This window comes from Bacillus rossius, chromosome 6 (genome assembly GCF_032445375.1).
Source record: "Bacillus rossius redtenbacheri isolate Brsri chromosome 6, Brsri_v3, whole genome shotgun sequence".
Classification (NCBI taxonomy): domain Eukaryota; kingdom Metazoa; phylum Arthropoda; class Insecta; order Phasmatodea; family Bacillidae; genus Bacillus; species Bacillus rossius.
In genome coordinates, this window is record NC_086334.1 from 52824052 (window position 1) to 52847698 (window position 23647).

The following is a 23647-nucleotide window of genomic DNA, read 5'->3' on the forward strand; positions in this document are numbered from 1 at the left end:
TTATATATTTTTATACTGTTATTATAACTGTATTCTCGATTTTACCTAATCTTGTTATTAAATTCACATGGGAATAAAAATTTTTGGGTGCATTATTACACTTAAAAAAATTTCTTCATTATAATCGGTAACTGAATCGGTATCTGCCGATTATTGCTCTCATAATCGGTAATCGAATCGGTAATCGGTAAAGTCATATCGGTGCACCACTAATAACTATCCTACAAGGTATAGACAGAATATAAATTTACAAATCCCTCAATTTCATAAAACAATATCTCAAAGATCTTTAGAATTTTTGCTTCCAAAAATTGTTGTTATTCTTCCTGCAAAACTAAAAACTAAAAATTATTTTCAAATGAAAAAATATGTTAATATTTGGCTTCATAATTTAACTGATGAAGAGATGGCTTTAGTATTTAAGTAAGTTTTATATATTGTTATAACTTTGTACCTGTACTTTACTTAAATACTAATTTTTATTTAATAATATTTTAATTTATTTATGTAACAATGTTATAATTTTTAATAATTTATACATTTTTTGTTTATACATAATATTGAATTTTAATAAATTGCTCTTTTTAACTTTCATCTTTATCTAACTAATGTAAAGTTTATTAGGTTATATTTTATATATTTATTTCTCAGTTATTATACATTTACAAATGTCTACAATCGTCAAAATACCGCATGTAATTTGAAGTGACTAGATGCACTCACATACAAGCTTGCTTTCGTGAGTACTAAATTTCCTGGTTAATTAAGTGAATACTGTTAACAAAGTGTAAAAAAAAAGGGATATAAAATTATAATTATTATTATTATTAACATCAAACTATCTCCATTAAACAATACATTCTATATAGTACTGATGCTATTGTATAAGTATACAAGTTTTTTTATTAAAAAAAAAAAAAACCAACTTTTGGCAACATCTTTACCAAGATCACCGTCCCGTACGCACCTCTTCAGTATCCTCTGTCGGGGATCCTCGCCCTCTTCAGGGTCCACGGGGGGCACGCCCTGCGCGTCGTGGATGCGGGTCCGGAAGTGAGCCACTTCCCACTCGTGCACACTCCGCTGCTGGCTCTCCCGAACCTTGCCGCGGTCCAGGTACTCCAGCCACGGGGCCTGAGGGGAAGCACGTTGCCCCACACCTGTCCAGCGCTCTCACACACTGCCCTTGCGACAGTCACGGGACTCACTGTTCAGATAGTAGTTATACAGTACATACTTACTGGTTTACATTAAAAAAAAAATAAAAATTAATTAATGTAAGTATTTTTGAAGTTATACTAACTTATTTAGGTTTGTTTGTTTTTTGCCCAAAATTAAGGGTCCAACCCATATTAAGGAGTGACTTTTACGTGGGTAAATACAGTAATTTTTATAGCTCAAGCAATCATCTTCTCTCCCCCAAGGTTGACAAAAAAAAGTCTGCAAAAAATTATTTTCTCCTTTTACCCAAGCATGCATATACACTGGACAGATAGGAAAGGAAGTATGGTAAAGCTTCTACCATTTTCCTACACTTTAATTAAAACAAACCAAAAAAATAAAATCTAGTGTTAGGCCGAAGATAATATTAAAAATAATAGTGCATGAAAGTGTGAGACTATCTACTGAAAACTAATTGTAAACTTCTGGGAAACAAAAAAAAAGCAGTCTTCAGATTTGAGAAAAGTACCTCTGTTACAATTTACATTGTAATGAAATGGAAAACAACTGATTTACGATAATTACCAATAAATAAATGGTAATGCACATAAAGCTACCAGTGAGAATAAAGATAATGCAACAGCAGGCATCAGTGACACATAATTAAATAATTTCATTACGCATAAAGGTGATAGTTATTTATCTGCTCTGCCATACCCACAGTGTAGTTAAATATTCTATTTATATCTTATATATAAATAAAACAATTTTCATTTACCATGTTTTTTGTAAGTGCAAATACAAGTCCCGTTAGCTTATCTACATACTGGGAAGTTAAGTTTTATTTACACCACATGTGGGCACAGTGAATTGCTGAGAACTCTGTGACTTGGCCATGCGAATGCATGATGCAATAACATATAACAACTTCCTTCCACAAGTCAGCAAAGCAGCAGTATGGCCAGTGCATTCACAAAGCATGGTATGGCTTCGTGCATTGGGCAATGGTATTTGTTTGTTCTACAACCACAAAACTTTGTGGGCAACAACACACCTTGTCTCCTCGAAGAATTGCAGCCAACTTGCTACTGTCGTACTGAGGTGGCAAAGCCGGCAAGAACAAGTTCGGCTCGTGGAGTCGTGGCTCCTCCAACCACAAACTGAACGTCCTCATCAACCTGCAAGCGCACGTCACAAATTATTACCACCTTAACAACAAATGAATGACATCAAGGTCATCAGAGATGACAAGGGGTGAAGTGATGTAAATGGAACAGTGACTGAATGCATTGGTGGGGTAAGCCCAAATGCTCACAGCAACGTTTAAAACTTGCAAAAAATTCTGAGCATCAATCACGCTGGGAATCAAAACCTAATTTCCTTGGCGAAAGATGAGTGATCTATAAAGACTTGCAAATTTGTGTCATGAAAAATTTGCTTATAGATGCATAACATTGAACATTCAAAATAGCTTATTGAAATCCTTCAAAATGCTGATAATAGTTTAGCTACACACCAAAACTTTTTTACCTTCTTTGTTCTTTTCAATGTCAGCAAACATTTTCTTACTATGATAACATACAATATGTATAAACTTTACCAAAAAAGTATTTAAAAAAAAACACTAACATAATTTCTATTACCTTTGAATTAATAATAAACATGTATAAACTAAAGAAAACATAAATGGTTTTAAATAATCAAGAATGTGAAAGCATATTTTTACCATTAGAATCTAAATTGAAAATCTACATTTTCAAAAATAAAGTAAAAAATTAATAAAATATTCTGCTACATTAATTAAATTCCATGGATACAATTTTGAGTGTGTGATAAGAACAGTTTGGGAAACTGCTAACAAAAAGCAATTGCTTGCAAATGAACAAAAATGTAAAAATAAAAATAACTTATGGGATAGAAAGATTATCTTAAATATGTAGCTACATTTGAAAGGTAAATACATTACAATTAGCCATTGAATATAAACAAGCATTTTTTTTTAAAAATTCTTGAACAGGTTTTTGTATGAATTCTGAAACACTACGTCTGCAATTTTGCTTTAATTAATTAATTTTATTTTTATTAGTAACATGCCTATCAACAGTTAAGGCTAGTTAACTTTATAGGCACAACACAAATACAGATACACAATAGACAATACATAAAACTTACAGTAGTACAAAAATAAATTTAAACAGTCTTAAAATTACAAATACAAATTACAAATATTTTAATACTTACATGTACTTGGTAGAATCTTACTCTTGTATACATATCAGGAAATTTTTTAACAGAACTAAAATACAGTAAAAGCCCTATAAAATGCAATTCTGGATAAAGTAAAATCATGCTACACCTCGCCTTCTTCTTTCTTCCTACATAAAAAATATAACTGTACTTTTACCGTGTGCTACTCAACCACTTCATTACTACATTCATCAGCAGATTGATCAACTGACCCAATTCAGGAAAGCTACAGACGTAAGATGAAGGTTTGCGATTATACTGCGACCCTCACTTTCAGTTTCAGCAGTTTTCATAAAAATCATCACATTATATTTAGATAAATACAGTATTATATATTATATATAATTAGCATTGTGAATTTCAGTAAATTATTTTCCCGTTCCTGTCCTGAATCTTGCAGAAAAATTCTTTCCCGCCCAAAAATTTCCAAAATGGAAAAATCTTTACCAGCACAGCCATACTTTCTATGAGTACAAGACTGTAGTATGTTTTTTTAGCTACTGCCCACTTTAGATTACCTTTATATTTTGTTGTGTGCAGTTCTTGAGTGCCCTCACACGATGCTGCAATCTAACAGGGTGTCCAACATAACGAGTGGAGAGGAGGCGACACGCAGCGTACCTACAGCACTTTTCCCAGAAATCTTTGCCGGAGACTTGCTGCTCGACCTTTCCCTCGACGACCTCCTGTCCGTCCGCCTGCTCCTCCCCCGCACGGCTCCTGGCCTGGAAGTGCTCCGTCGCGTCCTGCAGCCTCTTCTTCAGCTTCTTGTGGAAGCTCAGGTTGATCATCCCGTCAAAGAACTTGTCCCCCACACCTCCCTTGTCGACCCTGCCAGCAAACATCACACCCTGTTCGGCCTTTCCTGCAGGGGAGGTTACACCACACATTATACACTTCAATATGTAATCTCTGAATATCACACACACACACACACACACAAGCACACATACATAGAGGGCGCAATCCTGTTTCCACTGCTTCAGGAGCCATGATGTACCTTGTGTCCCCCTTGTGCACAGTTGTTTGTATGAATGAGCAAATAATATATTATGGAGATACACCGTCTCTCAGATCTTTTCTTTGAACGGTGAAACAAATCACTGGTGCTTGGTGAAATTTGCTGAAAGATCAATGCAAGAAGCTTAGAACTAACTTCACCGTTTACATAGTTTTTTTTTTGTTTAACCATTCTCTTTTAGCCCAAAGTTTATCCGTTTTATTTGGCTTGAAGTGAGGTAAAGGAGTGGTTACAATGAAATACATTTCTGAAACTAAGAAGTATTGGTAAAAAATCGTATGTTAAATCACAATAGTGAAAGTATTAAATTAAAACTTATCAATTACAATTAATATCTAGGAAGTAAAAAATAATTTTAAGAACAAACATATAATTGACCCGGGTTCCTGAAAATTTCACTTGGCAGGTGCCCGCATGCTTCAGGCTGCAGATCAATTCTACAAAAATATGAGCCGAAAATAAGGAAATCTGAAAGCAATTGGCAATTTTCAGTACCACCAAAAGTTGGATTGTTGGTAATGCTACAGTTTCTGGATACCAGAGATACCTACAAATTTCTTTATGTTTCTCTTAAGATTTTTTTTTCTCTCATTACATCACACTTTTTTAATTACCGCTACTTCACAGCTACGCTAAACTGCCAATTATTATATGTGTTGAGTTTGAAATTATTATTTATGAAAGCTGAACACCCCACAGTATTGGTGACTGCCTGTATTCCTCAATAAAAACCACTTTCTTTTCCTCTGAGCACTCCATGTTGCGCCTACACATCACCTGTTTCCTGACCAGGGTGGGAATCTCGGCGACAGCTGGCGACACATGGCAGGCGACAGGATTCTCGGTATGAGTAACGTGTTCGACACTGTTGTTTGCGTCGTGCGACATTAACTGAACCAATGTGAACACTCAGGGCTCGGCAAGAATACTACATTCTACATGTTTCCAAAATCTCTCAGTGGAAAGGCATCTTAAGTAATATTTAGTGGTGCACCGATATGACTTTACCGATTACCGATTAGATTACCGATTATGAGAGCAATAATCGGCAGATATCGATTCAGTTACCGATTATAATGAACAAATTTTTTTTTCAACTTGAACTACAGTCTAATAATTGTAATTTACAATGGGCAAGTTTTTGTTGCGGAAAACTAGCATTATTATCGACTATCACATAAGGTTGCATCAAGAAATTACCGTTTAATAATGTAAACATGCTGCTTTATTTTGTTCACTTGAGTTTATAGAAAAATGTTTCCACACTTCACTTTTTTTCTCCCTACTCGCCATCTCACTATAATTATATAAAAATTACTAAAAACCAATTCTAGCATATGTGATTTTATTTATGTTGACTTAATATATAAAATTATAAATACTTTTTCACTTTTCACGTCATACAAATAACAAACGGATAATGTTACCAAAGACGCCCATAACGAGTTTGTAAAACGCAGTGATAAAAACTAGAAGGTATCGGGACCACGATTTTAAACCGCTACTACGACTCGAAAAGATCGATTGTCATAGAATCCACGGCAACTGTTTGTGGTATTTTGATTGCGTGCCATCTATTTTACGTCTCTGGCTATAGGTAATGTACAAGGCCACTAAACAAAAGACAGAACAAAAGACGAAACTTAAATAAACGTGTAGGAAAAATGTATTTTTTATTGTTAGAGGCAATGAGATTTATTAAACTTAACGAAATATCTGTAATCTTGATATGACGGAGTTAGATGAATTTTGTAATACTAAAAATACTAAAAGGTGTAACAAAATATTACACGGTAAAAACCTACTTAATTACACCGAGACGTAGATAATCGGCAAAGTAATCGTTAAGATAATCGCCGATTACGATTAATCGGTAAGTACCCATAATCGCCGATTACGATTCATCGGTATCCGCATCGGTGCACTACTAGTAATAATAAAGCGTGCAAATATATATATATTTTTTAACCTTACCACAGATTTACCCCATCCTACCCTAGCTTCATGAAGCACAGTCCATGTTTTTAAACAGTGAGTACATGCCAGCACGAGCACCCACCCCGAGCTAGAAGGCACCCTGGCGAGGTACAGCGCGAAGAACCTCTGCCAGACGAGCGGGAGGAGGGGGTGGTCCAGTGGGGTGTCGAGGGCCTGATGCGCCCAGCGGTAGATGCTCAGGCTGGCAGACGGAGGGCACGGCACCTTCGCGGCCTGGCTTGCTTTCTGGCAACACACGACAGTCCGTGAAGTATGCACGTAGCGCTCACGCTCTTCTACCACCATTTCACAGCAACATAAACTGTACTGCATGTTATAACATGAGGCAAATGAGGTTAATCTTTGTTATGAAGTTTTTCTAGGGACTTAAAATAAAAATAATTTGAACTTATTGAGCAGGAACACTTCTAAACTAGGAACTTCTTAAAAGGATTTTACTCTATTCTGTAAATTAAACTTTCTTGAAAAAAAAAAAAAATATCTAGTAGTTATTGTTGAAGACACTATGGATTGAAACTTTGACAGACACTGTACAAATGATTCAAGGAAAGAAACAACTACACATAATCAAACACAATTTTAATACATTTTTGGTTGTTTGTACTATATTTGTAAAATGAGTTTCTGGTACTTCAAATAATTTTAATACTCTTTGGGGATTGAATGGAGACAAATGGTTGACTATTCCACTTACATGATTTCCTGTGAGTCAATGCATTATTAGCATTTGCAATACAGACTCAAATGCCACGCTGTACTACTAACTGCTACATGGAAACACTTCACAGCACAAGTTCCGTCAATCTCCACGGTTTGTTAACCTGCTGTTGCTCAATGGATGACAAATCTTACACGTGGTTTGAAAGTGTTTCTTATTGTGAGGAAGAAATTGCAATGATTACCGAAGGTTTGCGGTTGTGATTATTTATGGTTGATGAGAAAACCTAAAATGATTAAAAATGATGAGATGAGAAATTGTACTATGGGAAGAAAGTTATGAACCAGAGAAAAAAAATAATAGTTGTTTTTTGGTAATGGTGGTAATGCAATAACATTTTATTAGAAAAGGTGAGAATTTGACGCGTTTTCTTAATTTAAATTGTTTATAATATTTGTAATGTAGCATTGATTTTGATCATTCATGGCCAAGATGTTAATGGTGCTTTACTGCAGTAACCAAAACAGCTGAAGTTGGTAGCCCATTTTACATTCACGATTCTTTTTTCCTCACATACGGTAAACATGTTATCATTTTCAGTAATGCCATAAACAAAAATTTTTCTTTCTTCAGAGACGTGTATTTCGATAATGATTATTAATGGAATAATATTGATATATTTAATAGTAATTTTATGGCAAGAATAAAGTGCTGAAAAAAAAAAAAAAAAACTGGCAGACGTCCACAGCAGTACCGAGAATGCTATTATTTGTACAGGAAACCTTAAGGGAAATTTATAGTTTTCGATAGTTAGGAAAGTCCAAAGTAAATATTTGATAGAGTCTTGGAAGTTCTGTTTTGAAAAGCTTGATGGAAGGCTAATATGTGTGAAGGCATGCGAGAGGGAGCGACCTTGAGGGACTGGTCGACGCTGGGCTTGCCCGAGGAGGCAGCCAGCTCCCGCAGCAGCGCCGGCCACAGCCCGGACCTCTCCTGCAGCGCCTGCTCCACCTCCAGCACGTGGCAGGCGAACCAGGGGCACTCGGGGCTGGAGGCGCGCGGCAGCAGCGTGGGGGTCTGCCCCGACCCCAGGGCCACCCAGCTCATGAGGGTGGACAGCGAGCTGCCGTGGCGGGGCCCCGCCGTGCTCTGCGTCACGCACACCACCGCACTTCCGAGACCTGCCTGGCCGCCGTCTGGCATCGTCAGTGCACACGTGTACCACACATGGCATCCATACTACAGGTCGTGCAACACACAAGAATTAATCAAAAAATTGGAAGAAAAAAAATAATATACCAATTATTTCTTGAATGTGGGGTAAATACAACCAAAAATAATACATTATATTTCAATGATAAGATAAACTTCTACTTTGAAATACATTAACACTGCATCAATAACATGTAACTATACAACTAGAGATTATTCAAACAAAAAAATTACACTTAATAAACAAAAAAAATTCTAACCATAAATTACTTCAAACATTAATCATAATAAACTAAAAACAGTAGCAAAATTGATAGCACGGGAACTTAATATTTGATTTAATGTAAGGGAGTCTGTGTGTGTGTGTGTGCGTGTGCATGTGCGCGTGCGCGCGTGTGTGTTTGTGTTTGTGTGTGTGTGTGTGTGTGTGTGTGTGTGTGTGTGTGTGTGTGTGTCTACTCGTATCGTCAGCTTTGAGTTCGCTGCCCCTTGGCAGCCGCTGTGTAAGGCATGTGTTGTGCTATTGTGGAGGAACTGTGTTGATTGGCAGAGTTCGTTGGCTCCGAGTATCACGAGAAGTCGTTTGGACTACGGAAGAAGAAACGGAAGAGAGCAGAGTTACATTAGCAGAAAGAGCGAAAATTGAGAAATGATACTAGTAGCACAGAGGAATGCTTAAGACCTATTTTAATGGTAGAGTGTAAGATATGAGTACAGTGGGTTGCATAACTCAATTAGTGAAGATGTACTGCAGTCAGGTATAGTACGCTGGGGATCTCCAGTTCGAAGCTAGAGAGAGTAATAACATCCAGTGACCGAAGCTCTGTAAAGTGCAGATCTGTGTCAAAGACACTAAATAGAGTGTTTAAGGAACTAAACAGGCATGAGAGAAGTATCTGAGTAATGATCTGACTCCCTAGACTAAGGCAATACTTAACCAATAAGTGAGAATAATTCATAGATCCAGAATCCTGCTCAATACCATCTTTCTACCTAATCCTCTACTTCCCCATCCCCTTCCTTACAGAGTTTACTCTGGTGGTGTAAGAACTTTGAACCATTACAGAAAGGGGCTTAGAATGATTATAGAATCCCAAACACTATCAACAATAGCTTCAAGTTCTTAGGCTGTTGGTCAATCACACTGTCCTGAACAAACTGAGAACAAAACTATGATACAATTAATAGTTAAACCATCCTACCAATGCTACCTACATTACAAAAAACACCCAGTACTGGTAACAGCAATAGGAACTGCACAAGCAATGTTCACACTAAAACATTGAGAGGATAATATTAAATAATATCCATCCTCATAATATTAGCATACGCAGCAAACCCGGTTTTACGACCCCATTTATTCCAACCACATATCTACTACAAACACTTTCCAAAGAACTGTCAGGCAATAATTTTTTAATAATTTTTTTAGAGATATTATTGCAGAGTTTTTATTTTTCAATACATTCAGCATCATAAATTAAGAAAAAACCAACACAGAAAAAGGCTGATTTAACATGGTAGGACAGAGACATAACAATAAATTTATTAGCTTACCTACTTAATTTGACCCATAACAGAATAAAAATATATTAGGGGTGTCAGAAAACTAATAAAAGCTTTACACATGTCCCTAAAACCGGACAAGACACTGGACCGCCGGTGGTTAGTTTCATTCTAAACATGGCTAAGGAACTTGTATATATCAGGGAGAAAACATCCTGCTGTAAACGTAAGACATAAGGACTCTTGTTTTCCTGAAATGCTAAGACATGTTTTTTGAAAATATACGTATACACAGCAACCGACCAAATGCACGCCCGCCCCTTCCAAGTTTGTTTTGACTGCTGCTGGTGATGTTTATTTTGAAAGCTCAAACAATTATCTTTTCCATTCGAATGACACAAAAAATGTCGCTTCACAGTGTGATAAAAAAAAACCTACAACTCTTTTTCCGCAAGCTGAATCACACTGGCTGACGTCTGTTCTCCCATGTGGCCTAGGCCAAGGTCACAAAAATTCTGGTTCAAATATTTTATACTATTTTAGTTTATGTTACTCTATGTATTTTAGTCTGTAGTAAGTTTCATTGTAAATTATAATATTTATTTACGGCAGCTTGAATAGCCAGGAAAATTGTAAGCTATTTTATGAATGCAGCATTCTCATAAGTTTGTAGATTTTTAATTATTTTCATTGTAACTTTCTAGTGGTCAGTTAAGACAGATTAATCAAACTGCTATGGTGAGAGCACGATAAATTAATTAGTGTGAGTTTGGTACAGCACTAGTTTCGGACTATGGTCAAGTAGCGTAGCAGAGGCCCAAAAGATGGTGATACTGTGGCAGAAGATTATAAAAAATAAACTAGCATGTGCCGGGCGCCTGTAAACATGCAGGTAGTGAGGCCTGTGCGCACGAGGAAGTATCGCGGGTGAATTTAGTAACGGTCGCAGGAGTGTGCGGCGACATCAGCCTTGGCCATACTGTGGACGGTTATGATGTTACCGGTGTTCCAACATCTTGGCAATGCACGAGGCATTTATGCATTCTATGTGTTTTAGAAGAGGAAATGTAAGTCACAATATTTCAAATATTATATTTCTCACCTCAACTCTATCTGGGAGCCTATGGACAGCAGTGCAACAGGTGGGTTGTCTTACTTTGCTCAATTTAAATTCACGGCCAAGCAGGAGAAACACCATTATAAATTACCTCAGTATTAGTTTTCTTTTTAATTGCATTTTTTTCTGGTTGTAAACAAATGTCCAGACTTCAAAAATGGCAATACTTTAGGCATTTTCAAATGTCATTTCAAGAAGTAAAAAAGCATTAAATTGCATGTAAAATAAATATAAACTTTTGATGTAGACAAAAATAAAGCAATCCACCATTTATACTTGATAGTCAAAGAAAAAGCGATAAATGTCACAACACGTTCCTGCTCATGCAGAATAATGATACTATTGGTTGCTGCTGTAGATGTAAATTACAACAATATTGTACTTTCAAAATTTGTTTGCTTTGTTATAAATCTATGACATACACCAGGCCATTCCAAAATGACTTCTTTTCAATGTTCTGAAACGTAAATAGCGGAATAAACATTTAATGTTTTTCAAGCAATATAATAATGTAAAATTAACTGTACTTGAAGAAAACTGCGTTAATGTAAATATGAGATTACGCTGTAGTGTTTGAAATCAAACATGATTTTAGACTTATTGCACATATTGAATATGTATTGAGTTACAAGAAAAAACGATTGTCGAGTCTCGTCCTTACGAGTACAATAAACTCAACTTTCAAGTCGAGTCGAGCTTTACCTACTCACTCTTCTTGGATTGAGTTTTTGTCAGCCCATATCTACTATTAAGATTAAGTTACACAAGGGCCAAACACATACCACTTTATTCATTCATACTTGTTATTAACATAAATACAAACTACAGGACTATACAACTAACCTCATCATTAGCAATATCCATTGCCAGCTGTAAAAAAAAATTAAATCAGTTATCAATAGCCCATTCTCACACAAAAAACAAGAGTATGTAATTTAGCAGAGAAATAAACAAGGTTTTTTTTTTTTTTTTTTTTGAGATTTAAGTAATTCTTACTGCTTTACTTGACTTGGGAAAATTATTTTTATTAAAAAAAAATTTAATGAAAATGCACTAGAACATGTTAGTGAAAGCAGAAACATGAGGTAATATTTGACCAGAAGATTTGACATAGTTTCAAGGCAGTTAGGGTTGGTTAACTTTTGTAATGAAGAAAAAGGCATACCATATAGCGATGTAGGTAGATGAAGGCTAACATAATAATAGAGACCTGAAAAAGGAGAGGCTATTTTTTTCTTAAAAGTGGTATAAATTTTTATAAAATTTACAAGGTTATTTTATTTTATGTGTGCTTTCCTTTAATGACTTATGATAATTTTTTTATTTATTTAAATAATAACAACATATTGCTAATAAAATAAGTTCACAGAACTTCTATTTAGGCTTATCTTACTGCATTTAATACTTAAGGTGCGGATAAATACTAACTGTCATCAAAATTGGCTTCTTTCTGGTGTAGGAGTATTTATAAGAATTTGTCTGGTGACACTTTCATCAGTGTATGAATGATTTACACAGCTTCTTTTAAAACATTAAGCAGCAGATATAAATACAAAAAAATTGAGTGAAATTGAGTTTTGTCACTGCAGAAGAAAAGCTGTCATCCAGAACTCAAGCTTATAAAAAGTAAAAGTAAAGAATGGGACGATAGACGTGGTCATTAGGTGTGAAAGTCAGAGGGGAACGGGGCGACGTTCGCTGTCACACAAGGGAAAGAGAGGCAGGGATTGGGAGGGACCCTGTGACAAGTTCCTTTTGCAAAAAAACTGCGACTATCGCTTACTCTCCCACTACTGCCACATGTTCCAGTGTTAGCTTGTCTCATGCGTCACACCCAGAGCTGGTTCAGGAGGCAGGCAAAACTGGCACAAGTGATGTAGTTTAGAGGAAGAGCGTGTAGTTTTTCAACTAAGCTCTTTCTGTAGCTGACAGCGGTCAGAAGTTACAGCCCTCCAGCAGGACATACAGAGATTAGCCAAATAAATTAAAATGGTTATAATATACGAAAAAAATTAGCAGACACCTTTTTTTGTTCATAATGAAATTTGCACAAGTTTTACTCTGTGCATTTTATCTCTAAGATGCATCATTTTCGAGATACTTTAGCAAAGAAAATTGTGAATACTTTTAACATTCATAAAATCAGAGCCTATGTTTGTAGAAATTCATGTAAAAGATGAAAAAATATTAGAACACTATGTTTCAATGTCGAAGCATCAGAAATCACCATATTTTTTGAGTTTATTGTGATTGTGAATTTTTCAGGTCTCTACATATGAAGCATTTTATTTAGCCAATTAACCTGAATGATAGTTGATGGATAAGTTAAAAGTAGATATTATGATAGGTGAAGTATAAGTATAAGTATAAGTATATTCAGGGTGAATAAAAATTTGACTGCCAAACTTTGTATGCACACCTCTTAAATTAGGCAATTGAAATTCAATGATTTTGATATAAATAAAAGTTCAAAGTATGGATTTTATTATTTGTTTCAGTAAATGAGGAAATATCAAATAGGTACATCATGTATGTTATTTAAATAACGGAAATACGAAGCTGTGTGATGTGTAAATTTTCTTTTAAAGACTTTTTAAATGTTAAAACCTTCATTGTTCGTCTCCGTCGCCGCAGTGTACCGCTTACAAAAACGTAGCCAGCGCTCGTTACAATCATTACTGTTTGGTTATGTTGCTTCCCGTATAATGACACTTTTTTTGAGTTTATTGTGATTGTGAATTTTTCAGGTCTCTACATATGAAGCATTTTATTTAGCCAATTAACCTGAATGATAGTTGATGGGTAAGTTAAAAGTAGATATTATGATAGGTGAAGTATATTCAGGGTGAATAAAAATTTGACTGCCAAACTTTGTATGCACACCTCTTAAACTAGGCAATTGAAATTCAATGATTTTGATATAAATAAAAGTTCAAAGTATGGATTTTATTATTTGTTTCAGTAAATGAGGAAATATCAAATACAGTAGAACCCTGTTATAATGTTCCCGCATATAATGTTTTCCTGCTTATAATTAGGGTTGTGCGAGAATGAAATTTAGGCCCCGAGAAATTTTCGAGAAAGAAAATATTTTTCTCGCGAGAAATGAGACGAGAATGAGAAATTTTTAAATAATCAAGATTTACTGTAGATATCACTTTCAAAATATATTGTTCTGTAGATAAAACTGTTGTTTATCATATAGAATATCAATTTAGTTGCCTGTGCACAACTGACATGCACCACACGTTATGTAAGCCTACACTAAATTATAAATAAACATTCACTTACTTAGGTAAAAGTCTAGTATAGCTAACATGTTAATTGTGGTTCCGTTGACTTATCGCCACTTTTTGTGTAATACTGCCACACTGATATGTCCACATCTTCCATTTTACCGTAAAATCAAAGTTTAATTTGACAACAAAGTTTACTTCTGTTAAACTGTTATATTCCCGCAACACTTTTTTTTTTCCACTTGGTTACGCCGCAGTTAAGAAAGAGATAAAGCAGTATTAGGAAATTATTCTCATATTCCTAATAACATTTTACAAGCGTCACATTATTTATCATACCCGCAGAGTAGCTCGCGTAAATGGGAAACACTGGTACTGTAATGAAAACAAAGAAATTTATACTAGGGAGGCTTTGGCGGGATTCATTACTCGTGACGTCTTACGATTGAGTGAAACAAAGGTGGAAAAGGAAATAGGATAAACATACTATTTATTCTGCCTTTTCAACGGGTTTGAACACACACATTCACGTAATTTTACGTAATACAAGGGCGTGAATTGTTCTGCGTTTTCAATCCATTCCTTTACATTCCAGTCCATTTAATAATCACATGACTTGCACAGTCTTCTATTGGAATTGAAATAAGAAACGGAACAGCAAAGCAGACTCGGTCTGGCAGCATGACCACCATTCCCTTTTGTTCGTTAAAAAGTAAATTTTGTATTTTGCCGTAATATTCAACATTTCAGTATGCTATTAAACATTACCGAATAAAATATTATGACTAAATTAAAGGTAATGATTTTAATAACTTTACCGTAATAATGTGTATGTAAACAAAACCAATTTTGTAGGTTAGGTTCGAACGTATTTTATTATGTATTACGCTTACATAATTTAAAAATTAAATACGGCAGTTTTTCTTTCAGGATAAATTGGAATTTCATAAGACATTGTTTATTCACAGTTTCGGTTATTGATAAAGGTATTGGATGGTTGACTATCGGCTAGTCTAATATCTCTTAATGATTGCATCATGTTTGCTTTGTGTTCCGCCAAATCATTTTTCGTTTAAACAGGCAGACGCGTTTGGTATTTTTAAAACATTTAAACTAAAATAATGGCAGTGTGTGTGTAATGTTCAACATATAAAAATACAACTATCAATATCAAATTTAGTTTCCATACCAAATTGAGTTGTTACCGGTACCAAAAAAAAAAAAAAAAAATTCTCGTTTTTTTTCGAGAAATTATTTTTCTCGCTCGCTGTTCGAGAATGGAATATTTCTCGAAATTTTTCTCGAGGTTCGAGATCTCGCACAACACTACTTATAATGTCATATTTTTAAAGTCCCAACATTTCCCCCATAAGGACAATGTATTTATTTCCTGCATATAATGTTCATAAATAGTGTAATTTCCTGCTTATAATGTTTGCTTTCTAATAGTCAATAAATGGGGAAAAAAATGTTTTAAAACCAAATTATTCCAACACTTACGATAAAAAGTTTCCTTTATGTATGTTTATGTTTACAATCACTGCCATACAATACATGAAGTTTGTTAAAATACAATTTTATGCAATATACTGAAGGTACACAATGTTCATAGTTACATGTGAGTTGGCACCCTTAGTCAACTCTTCTCTTCCTTGCGATTCCAGTGAGTATTCAGATGCACGTACATAGTCCTACGATATTTAAGTTGCCAACCATTGAGCGAGGGCATAACTAAAAGGGTTTTCTATTGCTTACAAATAATTTTTTTTTTCATTCATACGTAGGAATCCCAAAATTAAACATTTTCAGGTGGCGAAGGAGTAGACGTTCTCACTCTTAATGTTGTCATCATGAATTGTGAGACAATTTTACAAAAAAAATGTGGCAATGTATCTTTAAAGACAAACAAAATTTAACCAGGGAACAAGAGGAAGTTGAAAAATTGTTGGCTTGTTTCAGAAAATTCATGTATCAAGTACTATACTATCTTTGGTTTTAACATTAAAGTTGTTTATATAGCTTGGTGAGTCCATTGGTACAAAGCTCGAACATTGTTAAGTGCTAAATTGAGATTTTCTGCTTATAACGTTTTCCTGCTTATAATGTTTTTTTCTTGTGCTCCCTTGAAAAACATTATAACAGGGTTCTACTGTAGGTACATCATGTATGTCAATTCTGAAGTGTCATTATGTTAAATTTGATATTTTATGTGAATTTGTAGTACCCTATGTACATATTTTCATTTACATCTTAGTATTAATATACGTATACAAAACAAACTGTATTATTTCAAGTCAAGTAGATTTTCAATGTAAAAGTAAAAAAAAAGATAAGTTTAAGATAAAAATATATGTCTGTTAGTCAGCTAACATATACCGTGTTTTCTCACATAACCGTCTCACATTTTATTCTAAAATCAAGTTTGAAAAGTATGGGGTGCGACAATTATGCGGGAAAATGTTTTTTTTTGTTACATAAAGTATTCATATAAACAAAACTCATTCATGGAAAGCACGTTTATTTACAAAGTGAAGTATAAAAGAGCACGCCAAACAATTTAATTTAATAACTCATGCAACAAAAAACTTTCTTCAACTTTAAATAGAAAAACAAACTTTAAATAGAAAAACCAAATATGTGATCCAAATGCAAACCGAACGGACGCGTAACTACCGTAGTAAACACCAAGAGTGAGCGGGATATCAAATGTAGTTAACTCAGTTCCGAATAGAGAGAGCGCGTTGCATGCAATCGGCGAGATATCGATATTCGACTACTTGTGCGCGCTCTATACGGGAAGCAACATAACCAAACAGTAATGATTGTAACGAGCGCTGGCTACGTTTTTGTAAGCGGTACACTGCAGCGACGGAGACGAACAATGAAGGTTTTAACGTTTAAAAAGTCTTTAAAAGAAAATTTACACATCACACAGCTTCGTATTTCCGTTATTTAAATAAGTACGCGGTAATTTCTGAATAAATATTATATTTATACTTTCAAATACATCATTTTATACAGAAGAGATACCTACAATTGGCGAGATATCGATATTAGACTACGTGTGCGCACTCTATATAGGAGGCAACATAACCAAACGCAAACAGTAATTATTGCAATGAGCGCTGGCTACGTTTTTGTAAGCGGTACAATGCGGCGATGCAGACGAACAATGAAGATTATAACGTTTAAAAAGTCTTTAAAAGAAAATTTACACATCAGACAGCTTTGTAATTCCATTATTTAAATAAGTACTGTACGCGGTAATTTCTGAATAAATATTATATTTATACTTTAAAATACTTTGTTTTATACAGAAAAGAAACCTACACAAAGCGCTTGGCATCCAATAGCGGGGCCAAATTATCATGCGACGTTTAGGCAAGAGGTTTTTTTATCCAAATTTTGACGCCCTAAAATATGGGTGCGACGATTATGCGATAAAAGAGGGAAAATACAATACAATTTTTAGAGTAAAAAAAAACATTACAGCCTATAGTGTAAGATGCTTTCAGACAAAAAGCTTAGGAAAAGCATAAGCAAATACAGTAAACTCTCGCAAATCCGTGGGTGTCGGGGATTTATGACCTTCGGATTTTTGAAAACTTCGGATTTTTGAAAAATTTTCATTAAAATACAAAAAAAAATTCTAAAAGATAAGATGGTAGTCAATGAACATGTAATACTACCACAGGACGTCATAATAAACAAGACACTTGAGAAGTTAACAGAATTGTACGTAAGCAATACCAGTATAGTCCATTCATAGTAAATGAAGCACCCGAGAAATTTTTTTTCCTGAAAATTTACAGCCTGGCCTGATTAAATTTAACACACCCATTTGTTCAAGTTGGTAGTAAATTGTGTAAAAAGTAATTTAAAGTCATCTTAAATTAAATTAATGGCACCCGAAGTCGCACTTTGATGTGAAAGAGCTAGGCGTAGCAATGTGGCGTGCGCTGAAACGGGAAGCCCCTTGATAAGGGGAAGTGAATTTAGGAGGGGCGGGAGAGAGAAGCGATACGTAGCTGGCAAGAGACTCAAGGCCACTCCCTCACAGACACACGGCCAGTCCAGTTAAACTAAAGAGAAACGGGAGAAATAAAAAAAAAATCATTAGTTAATTGTACACTAGAACCATCAAAAAATCTGAAATTTTGGCACAAAACAAAAATAATCGGGGAAAAAATGGTAAAACTCACAATAAAAGCTTATACAAAGCTATTATTTAACATGCAGCATATATTTTGTGTTGGTTTATAGTGCACTTACTAATGTTCGTATAAGAAGAGAAAAAAAATTGGACAGTCCGTTTAAAAACACGGCAGCAGTAGCTTGTGCGACGTAAGTGGGAGTGCGAGAATCTCGTCTAGACAGGCTGGCGGCTGCAAAGGCAGCGGATGCATGACGTCATACGGCTTACCTCTCCCTCCCAGACAACAAACCATCTCTCTCCCTCTCTCCAGCCCTCTAGCCATTTTCTGCGTGTGAAACTGTCAACATCCTTCCTCCCCTACTCCACACTGCATGCGACGAAAGCCAGGTTGTATAGTCCATTCCCGGTAAAATGAACATTTTTTTAAGGCCCCCCACGGCAGCCATTTACCGTTAATTTTTTGATACAATTTGTTTGTTAGTTACAGAACATTATTTCTGCTGGAAAATCTCTGAAACTTCAAAATTTCTTTAATGGAAAAATTTAGCAGGGCGGTTAGAGTATTTATTTTTACCGCAAATGAACTATACTCACCTTCCCTCCGGCCAGCATTCCCGGCGTGTGACGCATGACAACTACAGTCGTGTGCCGCGCACAGCTAGGAAACTTGTCACTGGCAACATGTTTCACACACTGACACACGGTGCCCAGAGCTTCAGGAAAACCTACGCGATTTCCAACCTACTCTAAATATCCGACTGGAGTCTGTTTACGAAAAGCATTTAAGAATTTGCTAATGCCCAACTGTTTTTTTTATATCGGATTAAGAGGAGTTAAAATGGCTAAAAGGCATGGTTTTGAAGTTTTAGGTGTAAAAAACCGTTAAAAAATTTCTTGAAAGCACCAGAGGAAAAGGCATTACACCTTTATCTTTATTTTCCCGCCATATAATGTTACGGTCACCGCTCAAATTTCACAGTTATCTGACGGGAACGAGATGACTGCGCGCCAGTTCAGTGCCTTTTACCGCGCTATAAATATCAGTGAGCGTCGCTCTTATCATCCACTGAGAATAGTGATACATACATCTAAACAGTAACGATCATGTCACTTCGGAAATACCCCGGATTTCTGAGAACTTCGGATTCTCGGGCCACGGACTGGCGAGAGTTTACTGTAATAATTACTTTTAACAATTTGAAAATGTGTATTGCAACCATTCCTTGCAATATATAAATGTCATGCCGATGTAAGTAAGTTATTATTTGTGTTAAAACACTATTTTTAATACACTAGGGATCTTGAGGTTTAGAAAACCTAAATAGAAGTTGGTGGATGCTTCTGGTAATGCAGTGGCATGCCTGACTTTTATAATGCTAATTATGGTTTTCCCAGACAGTTTTCAATAAGACTTAAAGTAAAAAAGACTGTCAGGACCTATCAATGAATAGGACAAAAATTTTTCATAAGCTTCATAAGCTTGGCATTCTATTGCCATAAATTATACTTTTAATGGTTTTGAAAAAGAAAAAAAAAATTGTGGGACTATATGGCAGAGAGAAAAGAGACACGGACAGACTAAGACATAGATGGAGAGACGAACTGACAAAACAACGTTCGTGTGATAAAACACTTAACAGTAAAACCCAGTTGTTAAGACCCTGTTTATTATTACCACCTCACTATTTTGACACCTTTAAGAAAAAAATGTGAAAATATTTTGTTAAAAAGTCAAAAACTGGAAAGAAATCAGCCGAAAATTCATTTGAAGAATGTTGTGCTGCATTTCTCTTGATGAGTGAGTGCTGTTATGCACGTAACACAGTGGATACCTCCTCCACCTTGCTGATCCTTTCCTCCCTCCTACCAGACAGTTCCGTGGAACCCGTCGACCAAGCATTGTGATATTGCTTTCTTTTGGACACACTATGCTCTCCGTTTGCTACTGGTATTTTGACATAAGATTTGTGTGATTTTGGATCTCTCATGACTTTGATTATTGTTTGTTAATGATTTAGGTTTCTTTTTACTCAGATTCGGTTGCACTTTAGAATTATTTATGTTTATTTTGAACCAGCTCTAGTATTACCCTAATCCTGGGAACTGTGACGGGTCACAACAAAATGGTTTTACTGTACTTTTTTTGTAGTTTGAAGATTATTATTAGTTGAATAACATGCCTGGATGGATATTTCCATAATGTCATGGAATTTTATGCAGTCTTAAAGCTTGGTATCACAAGCCATGTTGAGTTTTCTCATTTTTTCATCATTACTAATTTTTAAGGACTGTTTCTAAAATTTTAAATTGATACCACTCTACATTTGTTGTTCTGCTATAGTGTTGTTCACTTAGTGTAATATCATTCGAGTAGAAAGTTGCACGATGATAATTAAGAAGACCTACGTGGCGTACCTTTTTACACCCATGATATTTAACTAAGTGAATACCTGTTGAAAATATTAATGACAGAACACATGCCAGAAAGGTATTGATTTTAGGAAGCATCCTTAAAATAAAAGTAATGACAAAAAAAAATGACAACATGGAATATGAGGCTGAGCCTTAAATGCCAATACATAGGTAATTTTTTGCGATGGCCTTTTACCTGATGTATTTTAGTCAACTGTAGCAGAACCATCTCCTTGACGCTGGGGTGGAAGAAAGCTGCGCGGAACAACACGTCGAGGAGGTACACGACGCTGGACTCTCGGGTCCACTCCGGGACCATGGTCACAGCTGCCATCCACAGGCGCACAAACGCCCCCGGGTCGGGCAGGCTGTACTTGCGGTGGTTCGCGCAATGGGACTCTACCAGCTGCCCCAGTCGCAGCAGCACCGCCCCTGGGAACTCCTGCACGATCAGACTCTTGGCCATCTTCATGTAGGTCTTGTCAGCCGTCAGGAGGGAGATGAGCACTGATAAGAACCTGAAAAACAAACATGCAGAACCATTCAAAATAGAACAGTTAGCAATTATGTACGACGAGACAACCCAATTTTGTAGGAAGTATTTTTGCAGAAAATGAGGAAGAGAAGGGAGAGAAGCAATAAACATAAAAGGTCAGTGTAAGACACATTTCAAGGGTGGAAAGTACAGTGAAAGGTCTTTAACAAAGCATTTTATGTAACACTTCAGATTTCACTGATAAATTTATGTAATGATTTTTTGAAGAAGAACAATGTTTAACTGAAGTATTTATTTCCACTCAGCAGTTTATTACACCATGATTAGATATCATATTTACTTGCAGAAGAAATCTACCCATGCATCTGTATGCACTTGAGTTCCATCAGTACAAGTAGGGATTGCAATCCGGAAAACCAGATACGGTAATCTGGCGGATCCAGCATCATTACACGTCTATCGGATCCGGTAAAAAAATACCCACCTACAGTCTGCCCCAATCCACTCCATCTCAGACCCACACGCGGGCGCCACGTGAGCCGTGTTTGGCGGCCGTCAGATGTCATTCGACTCACTCTGAGTGAGTCACTTGAGTAAACAAAGTTTGTTTTGTCACTGCTTTGTTGAATAAATGCAAGTAAATAGACATTTTTATTGTTTGATTGATAAGATGAAGTATGGTTATGCTGTAGTTACGAGTACGAGAATGATTTAAGTAAATGATTAAGCTAGGAAATTAACTGAATGATAATTATGATCCATATTTCTTACAAGTTAAATAAATGCAAGGAGAGTAAATAAACGTTATCATCTAATTGATAGATTAATTATATTAATGTTGAATTTACAAGTACTGGAATAATTGAAGTCGATAATTATACTTAGAAATTAATTAATGATCCATATTTCATTTTTCTATGATATGAATTTCTTCTTCGTGAGTGAGTGAGTGACTGACCTACAGTTTTGAATTGTAATTATGTTTATTTGCATTTCATGGCAGATATGTACTAGTCAAGTTCTAAAACATATCACTTTCAAAATCAAGTAAACTGAGAAGAACAGGGGCGATGATAATGAAGAAAAAGTATGGCATTATTTTTAAAAAATGGACCAAGACTACTCCAAGAAATGCTTACTGTACTCTGATATTCTAAAAATCAGTAAAGGTTCTTACAAAGGTTTAAAAACAAATTTGAGAACAAAGCACATAATTGATCTAAGTATTGTAACAGAGTAAATGAAGTTGATTTTCTAAGAAATAAAGTCTTTTTTATAAACTTTATGATACACTCAAAACATCTTTTATACAGTTGATTTTGAAGGATTGAATATTTCGGGGAAAAAAAAAAAAAAAAATCAATTGTATGTGACCAACCTGGCCGGATTGATGGGGATCCGACTGGATTGAAATCCCTAGATACAAGTGAAGTCTTTGTGTTCCGTGTCTCAGCTTATTGGTGCCTACAGCACTGGTGTTAACTCTGAGTCCTCTTTTTGTCTGCTTGAAAAGAGTGAGGCCCACCCACTCTTTTGTTATGCCATAACTATAATCAAGCTTGATCAAAGCCTGGATTAAACTACCTTCACTGCATTTAGTGTGAAACAAAGTAATATACTGTATTACCTGATTATGACCCCTCCTAATAACAAAAGACAGCCTGTTTCCCTCCCCGGCTATTGTATTTTTTTTAACCAGTCCTCTTCCAGAATAGAAAAAAAAGGCAGCAACCTACCCTTTCCTGACACAGAGGCTACCTGGATTTGATTTCAGGCGGGAACAAACACAGATTTTTTGTAAGTGAAAAACATAGACAATGCGGTGAACACTGCACTGAGCTGGTGAGCTTTCTCGGACATTCTTATATTTCCTACCCGGTCATTCTGTTATTCCTCCAATCTCATCTCATCACCCCTCCTTACCAATCCTCTAATGACCCTGTTGGCCATGAGATGCTAGGTACAGTGGAGTCCCACTAATCTGAAATAATTGGGACTGAGACCTGTTCAGATTACTAATATTTTTGGATTAACTGAATAATTGCATTAATGCAACCGAGTGTAAACTTGTTAAGGTTTGGATTAGCAAGACTCGACTGTAGTTCCATTCCAACTTATTGATTTAAGGACCTGAAAGAAGTGTGGAGCACCTGTCGCAGCCGAGCAGGGACTCCTCGCAGCAGAGGAAGAGGGGCACGATGCGGTGCAGCACCCCCAGCACGGCGTCGTACTTGTAGAAGCACAGCAGCAGCTGCAGCTGGTTCAGGCCCTTGGTGCAGATCAGAGGGATGCTGTGCCCCCACGTGGACATCAGCACTGCAGCGTAGCAGGCGATGGGCTGCTTGTTCCTCACGCCCTCCGCCAGCACTTCCAGCTCCTGCGCAGGGACACACACGCACACTCCTTAGCCACTGCACCCCACTGTGG

The 23647-nt window shown here is 36.0% G+C and overlaps 1 protein-coding gene across 1 annotated transcript in view; it reads right to left on the reverse strand.

The window, feature by feature from the left end:
* LOC134533192 (ectopic P granules protein 5 homolog) overlaps positions 1–23647 on the reverse strand; it is a 147761-nt gene that overhangs the window by 76528 nt on the left and 47586 nt on the right. The window contains exons 10-16 of the mRNA XM_063370564.1: positions 23371–23597; positions 20921–21242; positions 7998–8234; positions 6489–6652; positions 4030–4239; positions 2216–2339; positions 968–1134 (exon numbers count right to left, since the gene is read on the reverse strand). Coding sequence (XP_063226634.1) covers positions 968–1134; positions 2216–2339; positions 4030–4239; positions 6489–6652; positions 7998–8234; positions 20921–21242; positions 23371–23597 — 1451 coding nt within the window. The remainder of the gene's footprint in view (positions 1–967; positions 1135–2215; positions 2340–4029; positions 4240–6488; positions 6653–7997; positions 8235–20920; positions 21243–23370; positions 23598–23647) is intronic.